Genomic DNA, 15,436 nt, shown 5'->3' with positions numbered 1-15,436 from the left:
TCCCCATTCCTCTGTCATCCACTCCTTCTTTAATCCACCCACTGCCGAGACCAGCATTTACTTCTTTTCCAACACAGCTTCTCTTCCAAGGCCTTTTTCTTGTGAAGAGTAAGCAGTAGGCACGCTGAAGTGTGTTTCCTCTCTCCTCAAGGCTATCAGGCGGCAGTGTGGCAGTATGTTCAGTGGTGGAGGCTCATGTTGAATTTATGTGTGTGTGTGTGTGTGTGTGTGAAGTAGGCTGTGTTTATGGCCCTTCACAAAAGGTGTTACTGTGGCAACAGGAACTGAACCGGCTTGCCATCACACACAGCCTCCTGTTTTCCCTTTAAAGCAATCTGTTACGCACATACCTTAAACCTCTCCATCTCCTGAGTGTGTGTCTTTGTTTTGTGTGTGTGGTCTCCATCTCTGTTGTGTGTGTGTGTGTGTGTGTGTGTGTGTGTGTGTCTATTCTCCTGTCTGTCTGTCCGTCCGCATGTCTGTCTGTCTTTTGTGTCTGGCCCAGGAAGGCTGTGTCTCATCCTTCAGATCCAAGACTGTAGCTAAAGTGACCAAGGACATTCCCCCCTTAGAGAACTGCACCAACTGAGAGGAAAATACATCTCCTTCCCTTCTAATTTCTACTACTCCTTCCATTCCTCCATTTTATGTGACGGAGACTGGCTAATGCCCTTACACCTGATTAACGTTGTCCACAGACCTGTGAACCAAAAGACCTGGAAAGCGGGCCAGCAATTATGACTCGTTGTGTTGGTGCTGATAGACTGAATAAAAAAAAAGATTTCTCCCTGCGCCAGCTAGCTACAGTGTCTGTATTCACCAGAGCCTCAACTCCACTGTCTGAAGGAGGAAGAATGTGTGTGTCACACACACACACGCGCACACACACACACACACACACACACACACACACACACACACACACACACACACACACACACACACACACACACACACACACACTGAGGCTCGGGTAAAGGATGCTGCAGCTACACTGATGTGGTGTGGTTGTTGTGGCTAGCTCTGGCCCATGGCCCCACAGTCTCTGTGGTGTGGCTGTGGTTGTTGTGGCTAGCTCTGGTCCAGGGCTCCAAAGTCTAAATTTGGGCTCTACCTCCCTCTAGCTAATGGATGGAGCAGCAGGAGGAAGAAAGAAAGTGTATGAATATTTTGCATCTTTCTTTACGCTCTTCTTCTGTACCCCTCAGAGTTTCTAATGCATTCTCTCATCCAGTATATATTAGTGCCGTAGCAAACCGTAGCAAAACATTTTGCAACAGAAAACGTTTTGCAACAAAAATGAGTTTCTTATTGGTCAAGGTCAGGTCGGTGCTCCCCGTTTCAGTCAGTTTTCTTCCATTTGGTGTCTAGTGGATAAGACCTTGATTAGCCAATAACCTACAGTAATTACAAAGCATCTACCTATCAATCAGAACAACTCCACTGTTAGCCTGTTTTTTAAATGTATTTTTTTATTAAATATTACATCATTTAACTTTACCTGTACAATGTCATGTATATGAAAATAATATTCATTATTAGAGAATAAATTACAATTCAGCTAAATTGGAATAATGATAACAAACATTTCAACAATTTGTGACCTTTGAACCTTATAGTCCCACCTGACATTTTGGTCAAACAATGTGTTATTCACACAGAGTTGCTCTTTAGGTGGTCCTTTACATGTGAGATATGTCCCGATTTTGTTTAAAGTCATTTTACGCTGAAAAAAAACAAAAACAACTCTATCAGAAAGCACTATCTGCACAAACACCTTTTAACTCGGTGCTATAAGGTTCTATCTGCGATCCAATCACACAATGCTGGGTTGTCAATCAAAAATGATTGTACGCAAGGTGATAGACTAGCGTATATATAAAATATGAAAGAAGAATTCGCTACACAACAGTTCTGAGATCTGGGATAGGAAAATGTTGACATTCAATTATCTCAGAACTGAGCTTTGTGCAGAGAGAACCGTGTAGTCCCAGGGTCTTGAATTCTTCAAGTTGATACATCAAATCACTTCAAATATGAAAGAGCTTGAAAAGGGACTTTGCTTTACCTTAATAAGATAAATGAAATAGAAATGTGACACTTAATCTTAGTTTTTCTGTGGATATTAACACATGAACAAAATAATATAGAGATACATATAAATAGGAACAGGTTCAAATAAAATACTCATATCAGATGTTTTTTATCAAGCAATTCCAGTCTTGAACTAACAACTGCTTTTGTCAAAAAAGCCATGAAAATAGAAAGCTACTCGCAATTGAGATACTGCATTATATTTACAAACCAGATGAATTCGAGAGAAGAAGAAAAAAGGTGAAAGGAACGCTATTGAACGTAGGCAACTGTGTTTATAGCTTATAGAGTGCGGCAAAACATAGGGACAGACCGGAGAGTCCAACCATTTACATATGTATTGTGATGGTGTGGAACTGTGGGACCTTCAGGCCTTCGCTCTTCTAGGAGCTAAAAGGATCCAGTCAAGTCAAGTAACTGATCAGAGCTCAGTTCTTCAGTCAAAGCCTACTCAGCAGAGTCAGAGTAAGCACATTAAAGAGATTCATCCTCTCGTCCATAGCAACTTGACCAGGCTCTAATGTAGTCAGTGTGATACGATCCTAGGCAGGTGTTCATCAGCTCTCTGGGGTGAAGTTTCCCCTAGGCCACTATAGCGTTGGAATGGCAGCCTTCTGAATTCCCATGACCGTATCGTAGAAGCAGTCCTCGTTGACCACAGAGTTCAGGCTCTGCACACTGAAGTCCCTCCCTAGTAGGGCGTTGAAGTCCACACCCTGGGAGTCATTATCCTGCGTCCCCTGGCCCCCCTGCAGACTGCTCACCCTCTTCTGGACAGCAGGGTGGGGCTGTGGGACCCCCTGTATGAGGTGCTCCTGCTGGGTCCCCGTGCTCCTCGGCCCGGCCTCTTCTGTGAAGTTGAGTCTCTGGAGCTGGGCTTCCAGGGTGCTGGTCAGGGAGCACAGCCAGGCCCTCTTGCCCAGTGTGGTGCCTTCCAGGCTGGGGAGCTGGGGCTCCGTGTGGGTTTCTCCTGGACCAGGGTAGGGGCCACCGCTGGACACACTGCTGTCGTCTGAGTGGTGCTGGTGGCCTGCAGTCCTCCCGGCCTCTGATTGGCGCTGTTGTCTTCTTCTCCTTGAGCCGTCTCTGACAGGTGCAGGCTGGGTCCCGCGGAGGGAGCCTAGGTGCTCTCTAGAACCCCTCTCTGGTAGGAGAGGCCTCCGGGTGCAGTCTCGAAGGGAGCGAAGCGCTTTCACCACACTGGCCTTATTCTCCAAACCACTGGAAAAGACGCATATATGAGATCAAGTCAACTAGGCCATGTTAATTCAAATGTGTATATATTTTTAGTTCTCATGATTGATAAGACATCCATTATCGCTGTCATTTTCATGTAATCTCTCACCTGCTGCAGAGCTGGAATACAGTCTCTGGTCTCCCCTCCACCTGAGACTTGGTGTGGACCAGCTCCCAGACACAAGGGTTCTCTGCTCCTGCTGTGTTCCCTGGGCGGACCTGCACTGCCGACACTGGGATGAGCCAGCGGAACTTGAAGGGGTCCAGGTCGGAGCGTGACGTGGTCTGTAACATACAAAGAAACCAAAATGTACACACGCTTCAGAACTTGTGTGTGATATCCATTGTAATAACGTAAAGCTAATCGGAAGACGTGCGTTTGAGCACAGTGAGACTCACCATCCTCTTCCTCATCTTGCTGCTCTCACGGTACACCAGGATCACTGCTCTCTTGAAAACTGAGGACAGAGGCAGGAGCAACTCGATTTGAGTCCGACAGTTCTGGATTGTTGTAATAAAGATGAAAATATTGACATCATCCTGTCAAGTAATTCGGATTCAACTCGTCATTGGAAAAAGCCCCACTCACCGAACACTGTCAGTTCAGGGTCTTTCCTCATGCGACACAGGGAGGGGAGAGGGTTGAGCCACTTTAAAGAGGAGTGGATGAGGAACTCCCCCATGGAGATCTCTGTCACCTGGAGAAGAGAGAGGAGGACACTTAGTCTGGGAGGCTGGTGGTGGAGGGGTTTCCTCTAATGAACTCACTCTACAATGAGTACATTCATATCGTTCATACAATTATTTGAAAGGACAGAATCAAATATTCATATTATTGTAGTTTCATTTGCCAGTTATGTGTGGTGGTGATTACTGTACTGTACCTCTTTCTCAGGGCCACTCTGCTCTGCCACCAGTTGGTCAAAAACAGTGCCGTAGTCCTCGTAGATCTTCTGCATCTCATTGATGTGGCTGGCCACCTTCTCCATGGCTCTCAGGGCCTCTGATGGATGGAGACAGGTAGACACACAGAGAGGTGCACGTCAAAAGAGCTCACCCCTAACACATCAGACAAACCTGGAAAGGCTGCTGTCTCTGGGTCTTATGGTTTGTGTGTGTGTGTGTGTGTGTGTGTGTGTGTGTGTGTGTGTGTGTGTGTGTGTGTGTGTGTGTACGTACATGTCCCCGTGTGTGTCTATGCGGGCTCACACATAAGCCATGACATTAATAGTCCTACCTGTGAGGTGGCTGTGCTCCTCGCTTTCGGGGTCAGTGAGGGAGACCAGCTCTCGGAGCAGCAGGGGGTACTTGAGCACCCTCTGGACTGGCTTAATGAGGTACGACTCCAGGGTGGAAGAGTGCTGCTTGGTGGGGTTCCTTGCTTCCAGGAACTCCTTGAAAGCCCGGTCCGTCTTTGCTGTAAACAGGAAATGAGGACTTAAAGCTGGCTTTTATTCAGGCATTGATTGGCTGCCTTTTGCACTGGCTTTTCAGATGGCATTTAATGATTAACTGAGCAGGGATTAACTGAGCAGGTCTACTGTACATAAGGTAGGCATCACCCTTACCTCGTTCCAGAACCTTCTGGACTTTGATGTGGTTGGCACAGAAGCCGCTGTAGAGCTTGAAGTGGTCGGCATAGTAGAGGAAGGAGCCGCCCAGCGAGAAGAGAAGTTTCTGGATGCAGAGAGAGAGAAAGAGAGAATGCTTGCTATTCACTTCCTGTGAACATCAAATAGGCCTACCGCTGACTAACACTGCAGTCAGTAGGTTAAGTAACATCCTGTTGATAAAGCTTGAAGATTTTCCACTAGACCTCGAGGCCGCATCCCAAATTAAACCCTATTCCCTATAAAGGACACTACTTTTTGACCACAGCCGTGAGCATACAAAACATTAGGAACACCAGCTCTATCCATGACAGACTGACCAGGTGAATCCAGGTGAAAGCTATGATTCCTTATTGATGTCACGTGTTAAATCCACTTCAATCAGTGTAGATGAAGGGGAGGAGACAGATTAAAGAAGGATTTTCAAGCCTTTGAGACAATTTGAGACATGGATTGCGTATACATGCCATTCAAAGGGTGAATGGGTAAGACAAAATATTTAAGTGCGTTTGAACGAGGTATGGTAGTAGGCACAAGAACTGCCACACTGCTTTTTTTTCAGGCTCAACAGTTTCCTGTGTGTGTCAAGAATGGTCCACCACCCAAAGTACATCCAGCCAACTTGGGTAGTAAGTTGGACATCCAGCCAACTTACTACCCAACTGTGGGAAGCATTGGAGTCAACATGGGCCAGCATTCGTGTTGAACGCTTTCGACACCTTGTAGAGTCCATGCGCCAACGAATTGAGGCTGTTCTGAGGGCAAAAGTGGGAGGGTGCAACTGAATATTAGGAAGGTGTTCTTAATGTTTTATACACTGCGTAAATGGAATAATGTGCCATTTGGCACGCAACCCCAAACTCATGGGGACTCTACCTTGAACTGTTCCGGGGTCTCCAGAGAGCTGAAGTTGGGCGAGGAGGCGATGCGCTCCTCCAGGGTGTGTAGGAACACTCTCTGGAAGTCCAGCATCTCAGGCAGACTGCCAAACAGAGACTCCATCTAGTGGAGGGCGGAGAGAACAGCAGTTAGAAACGACCCATTTCTTTATTTTTAGAAACCCTTTTTTGGCACTACTAAAAAAAAAAAAATCTACAGTGAATAGCAAATTCAAATGCCCAAAAAGTACAGGATAGAAGACGGGAAGAGGTTTACAGCCAATGTAGCGGATGTAGCGGAGGTGGTTGGGAACCACGCTCATGTGATGGTTAGCATTGTCTGAGATCTGACCACTTTTTATTCCCTGAGACCCCGGTTCCAACCCTGGTCAGTCACACTAACATACAGCTTACTAACGAGCCATAATGAAATGTTATTGTATTTAACATGTTTAGACATGTCAAAATACATTTAGACATCTATACGTGTGTCTTTCCATAGTGCCCCCGTCGTGCTCTACCTCGTCATGGCTGAGGAAGGTCTCGCTCTGTAGAGGGGTCAGGTAAATGTCAAACAGACAGCCCAGGTCCTAAGGGACAGACAGGGGGAAACGTCATTAGACTGTGACATCATCACTATTACACCGTCGCCGTCAGAGAAATCATCATTCTCCTCAGCCTGACACGTGGACGTTAGAGTAGCAGGTGGTAAGCATACATTACACTAAATGCTACGAGAGATCCTTAATAAAGAGGCACTTAAGAGACCATTCATTACCATTAATAAAGAGAGACCATCAATTTGACATCCCCGGAGAGGACATTCCAGCACTCTCTTAGATGAGGCAGCAGAATGTGAGTGATCATGACCCGTATTCAGATCCACTCTGTCCATTCATTACCATTTCAAATGCAAAACTGATCCTAGATCAGCACTCCTACTCTGAGACGCTTTGATGATGATAATGTATTTTAAATTATTTAACAAATAATTGTACAAATGATAGCAACACGCTGAATTACAAGTACAATTTACAATGACATTATGAAATATGAAGAATTTTAAATATGACAAAAAAAACATAAATATGGCCAGGTATGTACCTTGACGTAGGACTTCTCTGTGTCTACCAGTTCCTGTATGACCTTACAGAGCCTCTCAGAGATAGACATGTGTCTGGGGCAGGGGGGCTTCTGGACCTGTGGCCCGAGGGGCTCCATTGAATAGGGGTTTCTCTGGCCCTCGACCACCACCGCCCCACGGCCCTCTGGGAAGGTCTGGTACAGCGAGCACACCGTCTCCACATTCTGAAGGAAATAGAAGAGAGACGAATTAGGAGATATTCTCATTTCAGCTCTGAATATCAAATGACTGCCCTTTACACAGGGGTGTGACGATTACAAATCAGCTGGGAATCTACTGTAACAAGCACCTAATCTTAAAGGGGAATATCACAATATTTTTTGCATCCTATGACACGTTGCATCATCATGATGATGTGGATGGAGACACTTTTCTTCTTAAAAGTACAATATCTTGACAAGTTGACTACTGACATGCAAAACATTTTGGGACTGTAATCAATAGTGGACCAATGAAAAAAATACCAAAATATCGTTTTTGAATTAAATTCCCCTTTAATAATCAGTCAGTTTAAATCATCAACCCCTTGTGCAGTATAAGAGGGTGACAAACCACTCCCTATGTATTTATGGAGAGGCAAAGAGTGCAGAGGGTCAGGGTCTACAAATGGCAACCTATTCCCTATATAGTGCACTACTTTTGACCAGCACACTATAAATGGAATGGAGTGCCATTTGAGGTGCATCCCAGGTTTAAGCCATAGGGCTCTGGTCAAAATGTGTGCACACTATTGGGAATAGCGTGTCATTTGGGATGCACACATCATCTAGGAGTATTAGATATTTGTGTTATTACCATAATGATTCAGCCAAAATGAATCAATTCGATTCAATTAGAAAATATTTATTTTGTCAACAATTTTCCATAAACATGAGAGAGAGCGCCTAACAGTGAGGTACCACACGAATAATCTGGTGTCAAGTTTATGAACAAGCATTTCACATCACATACACTTTCACCCTCTCGAAGAAAGTTGGAATCAATCAGCGGTTGAACACACGCACGGGCCGAGGCAACCCTCAATAGCAGATTAAACAGATAGGATCCCCCGCCATGGCTTTGTTCATTTTGTCATCACAACGTCTCCTGTCAGGCTATAATAAAGTGCTGACAAACGAATAAATCGCCTTGGTTAGGACTATTGTGCTGCGCTGCAATCCAGCTTTAAAATACCCTCTGAACTAGAAGCAAGGTCGGACAGAGAATGGGGAAAAGATTCTAAGCGTTAACGTTCATGGGCTTATTACTTCCCGTAACATTTGCTCTCCGTGTGTCTCACATGAGCGTGTAGCCTGTGTAAGATCTCAACAGTAAAAACAGTGCATTCAAAAAAGCTCTTGTTTCTAGGCAACAACATCAAAGCAAAACAACGCGACACTAGTTACGGCACCCATGCATCATCAGTGCAGTGCACCTCAAACACAGAGAGAGTACAGTACAACAATAACTACGATACAGAGAGACACCACAGTACACTAGCTACAGTACTACCAGCAGGGTGATCCCGTCGGCTGCCTGCTCGCAGGCTACGCAGGAGGCCACCTCATCCAGCAGCCCGGCCAGCCTGTCCTTCAGGGACTGCCTGAGAGAGGACAGGGTGAAAGTCCCAGGGATGAAATCCCCCACCCCCACTTCCACCTCACCCTCATCCTCCTGGGGCATTACCCAGCACATAGCCCTGGTCGACAGGGCCACCCGGGGCTGCTTTCCCGGGGTGAACCTCTGGCTGTTGTTGGTGGAGCTGGATAAAAACAACATGCTACATGCGAGGCTGGGCGTTCTGACCTCTGCTGGTAGCCATTAATCCCTGGAAATTCCCATACTCTCCCTCTCTCTCTAACCTCTCTCTCCCTCTCTTTACCATCTCTCTCTATCTCTCTCTCTTTATTTATGTCACTCTCTGTCACACACACTTAAGGAGTAAGCCTGCAGTTTGTCGTACTACACCTCTCTCTCTCTCTCTCTCTCTCACTGTGTCTCTCTCTCTCTCTCTCTGTCACACACGCTTAGGCGGTAAGCCTGGATTGGATTAGCAGTCTACTCAGGGTCATGTGTGCTGACAAGGCTTGGAGTGTCTATGGGCTTTAGGAGCCTTGGAGGAGGCAGGGAGGGAGGCGTTAGCTGGCTGGGAAAGACATTTGGGCGAGTGGATTTCAAGTGAAAGCAGAGAAAGGGATTTATTTACTTAGAGTAATAGAGGATATTGTCTTTGAAGCAACTGCCTTCAAATCTAAAGGACATGACAGACCAATATAAATGTCACTAATGTGCAGCGGGTGGCCATTCTATCGCCTCTGACCACACAACATCGGCCAACATTTTCTGTCCATTACGCAATGATCCTACATGTTGAATCGCCACCATTCGTCGACACCCTAAGGCAGTGTCATTTGATGTGAATGAATTCCTGAAGTGAGGGACTCTTCTCTCTCAGGCCATTGTTCTACCAGAAGAGTCCCTTCATACTTCCAATAGTTGTTGATACCAGTTGATATTGTGTGCTGGTGTCGTTGTCAATGCCACGGCATTGCAGGTGTGTATGACCTGGGCTTGAACCTGAGACAGTACTCTCCTGGCACCTCATCTCATCTTAACAGATGTCCTGATCACCACAGAGTAACCCCTGATCACCAACACACGGCATGGGATCAAACACACCACTCACTGCTCTTAAACCTCCACTGACACACACACACATTGATAGATATTACTGCACTGTTGGAGCTAGAAAGTATTTCGCTGCATGCTGCGATGACATCGACAAATCTCTATACGCGACCCACACACACTCTCCAGGCTCTATTTTCACAAACCTAACGCATTGGTAAATCTCTGGCGGTAAGCACCATAGGTGCCAGAAATATGTGTCAGAAATCTTTTTGGCTATTTTCACAGCGGGAATTATGAGTGCAGTAGCTGGCGGTGGTGTGAAAGGGCTGGGTTTAGATGAATAAATACATTGGAGGTGTGATGAGGGCTTGGCCACTCGCTGGCCAATCAACGCGTTTCATGGCTTAATACTGCTTGCCATTGTCTCAAGTTTTGTAGGTTATTGACAGGCTTTTGCGTTATAATCAACTCCAATTCGGCTCGGGGTACAGACTATTCTCATCATAGTCCATTATGGATTGATACTACAGTTGATTAAATGGCAGAGGCTGCAGTAACTAGTAGCCTAATAGCAGTAAAAAAAAAAAAACATCCGTGTTTGCTCAATATGTTTGGAGTGTTGAAATTGGCTACATCGCACTTCTCCTCAAATAAAAAATCCTAGGCTCCCGTGAATTGTATTGCATGTGTGAGGCACGTTCTCAATAAGAAAGATGTAGCCTAGGGCTACCTTTGATATGTTTGAATAATTTGAATATGTTTGGTGGAGTGAGTCTTTGGTAACCAGACAAGAGGCGCTCTTTGGAAATGGGGGATGGATACCGGCCGAATGGAGTATTCCCTGCAGGTAGGCCTATGTGAATTGTTCACGCAAAAGCATGATGGCAAAAGCCTCACGAGTAGACCATTAAAGGAACCTTTTATTGATAGGCTACTTGGCTAATGCATGGCCAGGATAAGACGCATTGCTGTTGAACCAGCATTCGCTATAGTAGGGTCAGGGTAGCCAACTAAGGTTTTGTTTTTTAATCAAAAAATATTGTTACATGAAAATAACTTACATTGTTCTAAATAGGGTCACCAGTATCAGCTCATCTCTCATTCCATGATGGGCATATGGACATGAGGGGTTTTAAGCACATCCCAAATAATGACAGGAGCTGGCTAAAATAATATACAGAACAAAAGGGGATGTACTCTCCAAACCCTTTATCGAAATAGGAAATAATAACTTGTAGTCTATTCAAGGTTTAAAAAGGCTTCTAAAGTTTGTAATTTCCACTTTAAAATGTCAGACTTGATTTGCCCTAACGAAAAATGTATCAACCCCTACAAGTAAATGTAATAATTCACATTCCCTGTTATTTTTCTGTAGTAGCAAACTGGCTCAAATGTAGATCCTACATTTGTAGGCACTGTATATCACGGCTGGATAGGCTGCGCTTCTGCTGTCAAAATCCATGCCATAACCAATCACGTTACCGCTAAAACCAGCTTTCGGTTAGTCTTAAATATCCCCACCAGCACTACCTGAAATTGGCACTTTTGGCGCACGTTTTTAAGGACACACCTCAGATATTGCTACCCCTTCCACCTCAGCGCAAATTAGATCATACAAGACAGGTAAATTACCAATCCCGGTGGATGTGTTTAAAAATGGCAGAGCGCCGGTCAAATTTACTAACAAGCATTTAATAATTGCGCTGGCTTAATGCCAATCGAAAATAGAGCCCTCCATCTCACCTGGCCGAGCTGCTCCATCTCATCAGCAGGTCGTGGTTGTTGTGACACCTCCCCAAAGGGAGGAGCTACTGAGTTCCCTAGAAGCTCCTGGGGCGGTGGCATATCTGAGAGAGAAGCAGACAGGCCAGTATGATTAAATAGATGGACCACACACACACACACATATCTACAGGTGCTGAGAGAGAATTCCTGGTTAGACCACTGGAGGCAGTTTTACTGGTTAAGTCCACCTGACTGGTGTCAACCAGCATTGATCTGGCTTCATCACTACAAGCCCAGCAGGCAGGAGCAATTCATTATGCCGCACTCCTCCTCTCCCCGGGGTCTTGCACAGCTTACTTGGCATCACACCAACAGGAATAACAGTATCATGCTTTTTAAAGTAAAAACACGCACACACCCTTACACTGCACACATAAACACATCATTAAATCAATATTGCGTAATGTAATCAAGACAATGATGATTGTCCTCCCATGGTGTTATAAATAGCATGTGGCCATTCCAAACAATAGCCTTGCTGTGCAGCCCAGTGAAATATGCCAGCTCTCTTCTCATTTTCTTAATTGAATCAACATGAGGCATTTTAATGTCTCCATCCAGGCCTAAACACCCTGCAGCATTGGCTGGGCAGGATGGCATTCCCCTCAACATGATGTGGCAGACACACTGGCTCTGTGCTTCAAGATACAAAGGCTGGAAAACACTTTGGCCTGAGGCCCTCTAGTGGGGAAAAATAAAACGTATACCCGGTGAGAAAACACCACGTCCTCCACATAGTAAACCAAATGTAATGCGAAGTTAGGAACAGGGTAAAAAAAATAATAATAATCTAGTAACTCAACAACACCTGCAATTTCCAAAACACAACATATTTTTTTGTCTAAGGAATTGTATCTGTGGGAAGGGATGGTATCTTATTCTCTATGTAGTGCACTATAATTGACCAGAGGTCTATGGGCCCTAGTCAAAAGTAGTGCACTATAAAGGGAAGAGTGTGCCCTTTGGGAAGTAGCCTGTATCAAGACAAGGTGAAAATACAAAGTTGTAGTCTCTACCTATAGGCCAGACACCGTGGCTGGGTGGTGGTGGTGGTCCTGGCTGCCAGGGGTCACAGTCTGGCCAGACAGAGGTGTGGTCGCCAGGGACTTGCTCCTCTCGTCTGAGCAGTAGGTGGAGGATCTGGTGGTTGAACATCAGGTGTATCAGCCCCAGGTCCAGATGGGACACACTGGTCCCATTCAGAACCAAGATCTCATCCCCCGCTCTCAGACCTGAGGGAAGGACAAGGAGACATCAACCAATCGGACAGTTATCTCCTCAAAGTGTTGACCACTATGGCCTCTTTCTATATTAGAATGGGACTCCATGTCCTTCTGTACGTTTTTATAGATAGAAATGTATGGGATGGGGAGACAGATGGGATGGATAGAGCATAGAAAGTGAGATGCCGGAACAAGGGATTGAACCGCTTTCTCCAGGGGGAAATGTGTGGCAACACTACCACTAGTCCAGTCCCGGCATACCACTACTGTATGTACTCTTAAGGAAAATGTTTCAATACTGTATTTTTCTATCTCTGATACAAAGTAGATATGTCAAATGTATTCGAAAGATGAGTTGAAGTACCTTCAGTGAAAGCCAGTCCCCCTGGGTTGACCTCACTCAAGTAGACATGGCTCTTCCTGGCTCCGTCTACATGGCCTGTCACAGCAAAGCCTACAGGCGATAGAGATCAGAGGTTAAAACAGAGTAATACATGATATTATACTGTAATAACACAACCCAAGAGTAAATGGGCTCTTTCCTGCAAACACACACACACACACACACACACACACACACACACACACATGATCCCTACTCACCAAAGTCTACTGCTGTGTCAGGGCGGGACAGTTGTATGGTGAAAACATTGAGTGGGAAGACCTCAAGCTCTTCATACACCTGTTCAGAAAAAGCACATAGAAGATTGAAAAAGTACTCATCACATACCTCAATGTACTTACTAAAGAGGCCAGATATCACTGAAACTCTATTCAAATCATGGGTGGATTATGGTTGAATCTTGAAATGTAGCAAGTTGACTCAGTATCGACTCAGAGATAATACAATGAGTGACTAAATCAATGAATGAATGCTTGTATCAGTGATTGGATCCTGCGTTTTCCCATAGTTACTATACGGCCGGGGCCTCACCAGGTCTCGTAGTGGGTCTGTGGGCGCTGGGGAGAAGGTCTCCGTGTCCTGACCCACCAGCCTCCTCACACGCAGGCAGTGCTGGCTCGGGTCTAGGTGCCGCTCCTAGAACAAGATCCAAGAGGATAAGTCCGTGTTCGTCCCAAATGTCTCCCTATTCCCTATGTAGTGCACTACTTTTGACCAGGGCACACTGAGGTTACATCCCAAATGCCACCTTATTCCCTACTTAGTGCACTACTTTTGACCAAAGCCTGACTAGGACCCTTAGACCTCTGGTCAAAAGTAGTGCACTATATAGGGAATACGGTGCCATTTAGCCTCAGTGTGTCAGATATCTTGTGTGCCTTCAGCTACGGTAACTAGCTATACCCCGACTGACCCTGTTCCCGATCAGCTAAAAGGATGCCGTGAGAGAACTTTCTACGGAGGGAAAGCATGAATTATTGAGGTATCAAGAGCAATTAAACTAGTATCTGTTCTGTACCACCCCTACAGCAATCTCCTCCTATCATTTCCTCTTTGCCTTTAACAACCATATCAGTCACTGGAGAATTCACGGCAAAATGCTGACATGGGAGTTATGAGTTAGGAGAGTGTTGAAATGTATGAATAATTAGGCGATAGATGCAGTATGCTTACCTTACAGGCCAAAGATTGCAAGTCCGATACGAGGAAATCGGGTTTGATGTGCAGAGTAATGCTTTGGCTGTCAGGCATATTCACACAAACGGGAGTTTCCAAACTGCTGTACCAAGGGTTGCCTTCAGGTGGTGCTATCAACTGCATTTTGGCAAGAGCGTCCAATCTCTGTTAGACAAAGATGGAGAATAATTTATTAATAATTTATTCCGGTTTCTTAACTGATAATACGTTCTTATATTAAACAGGTTACTAAATAATTATGTCAAGAATTTAACATCTCTCTCGGCAATGTTTGTGAAAAGTTGTGTTTTCTGGGACGTCTGCCCCCAATGATGCAAATGTTTATACACTATGACAAAAAACGACAACTTTCATTACATCTGTTCAAAATCTATCAGTCAAAGATGTTTAATTAAAACACCACAAAACCCCCAATCTCAGCTGACGTACTATTGAACTGAAGTCAAAAGACAGTGAAAGTACATAGCAACAGGTCTGTGAAAGGAGAGGTCGGGTGGTGTCTCCCATTCACGGATAGGTGTCCCCATTCACTGATAGGTGTCCCCATTCACTGGCCGTACAGAGGGATTAACATCGGTTGACAATAGAATTCTGGGAGAATAAAGACCCTCCGTCGGCCTAACCCTCCCCAGCCCCCGGACCCTCGAACTCAGCCGCCTCACGCCTGCCTGTTTGCATGGAGCAGTGTCATCAGATCAGCATGCTGTTGAGACAGCTGTGCTAGCCCCGACCCTGTGTGAATAGAAATACCCCCACCTCCATCCCCCCACCCTCATTCTCCCCTATAAAAGGATTAGTCTGAGGCTGAGATTGATCGACTACAATACTCCTCGATTACGTACCGAATGGCACCCTATTCCCTATATATTCCCTATATAGTGCTCTGGTCACTATGGGCCCTCAAAAGTAGTGCACGCTATAGGGAATAGGGTGCCATTTTGGATGCATCCCGCCCTAGCACCTGGTTCTAGTGCAAATTTAGGGGCAATTTTAGGAGACTTTCATCAACAAAGAGGAAAAGTTTGACGAGGCCTGACAAACAGGGTTGGGTAGGTTACTTTCTAAATATAATTTGTTACAGTTACTAGTTACCTGTCAAATTGTAATCAGTAACGTAACTTTTTAGATTACCAAAACTCAGTAACATTACCTAATTACTTTCAGTTCATTTTGGATTACTTTCCCCTTAAGAAACATTAGAAGAGCACTTAAAGGATCCCACAAACGCATTTGGTGTGCCATACTGGTCTCTGACT

General features: G+C 45.2%; 1 protein-coding gene across 1 annotated transcript in view; it reads right to left on the bottom strand.

Annotated features, from left to right (window-relative positions):
• Positions 1 to 1,451: 1,451 nt before the first annotated feature.
• LOC115139632 (rho guanine nucleotide exchange factor TIAM2) overlaps positions 1,452 to 15,436 on the bottom strand; it is a 35,935-nt gene continuing 21,950 nt past the window's right edge. The window contains 16 exon segments of the mRNA XM_029677235.2: positions 1,452 to 3,315; positions 3,440 to 3,615; positions 3,730 to 3,788; positions 3,920 to 4,028; positions 4,215 to 4,333; positions 4,568 to 4,747; positions 4,899 to 5,007; positions 5,817 to 5,942; positions 6,340 to 6,408; positions 6,923 to 7,126; positions 11,316 to 11,419; positions 12,374 to 12,589; positions 12,945 to 13,034; positions 13,184 to 13,262; positions 13,515 to 13,619; positions 14,157 to 14,324. Coding sequence (XP_029533095.2) covers positions 2,685 to 3,315; positions 3,440 to 3,615; positions 3,730 to 3,788; positions 3,920 to 4,028; positions 4,215 to 4,333; positions 4,568 to 4,747; positions 4,899 to 5,007; positions 5,817 to 5,942; positions 6,340 to 6,408; positions 6,923 to 7,126; positions 11,316 to 11,419; positions 12,374 to 12,589; positions 12,945 to 13,034; positions 13,184 to 13,262; positions 13,515 to 13,619; positions 14,157 to 14,324 — 2,544 coding nt within the window. The 3' untranslated portion in view covers positions 1,452 to 2,684.

This window comes from Oncorhynchus nerka, linkage group LG13 (genome assembly GCF_034236695.1).
Source record: "Oncorhynchus nerka isolate Pitt River linkage group LG13, Oner_Uvic_2.0, whole genome shotgun sequence".
Taxonomy (NCBI): domain Eukaryota; kingdom Metazoa; phylum Chordata; class Actinopteri; order Salmoniformes; family Salmonidae; genus Oncorhynchus; species Oncorhynchus nerka.
The sequence above is the reverse complement of the archived record's forward strand: the minus strand, read 5'-3'. Positions and strand labels throughout refer to the sequence as shown.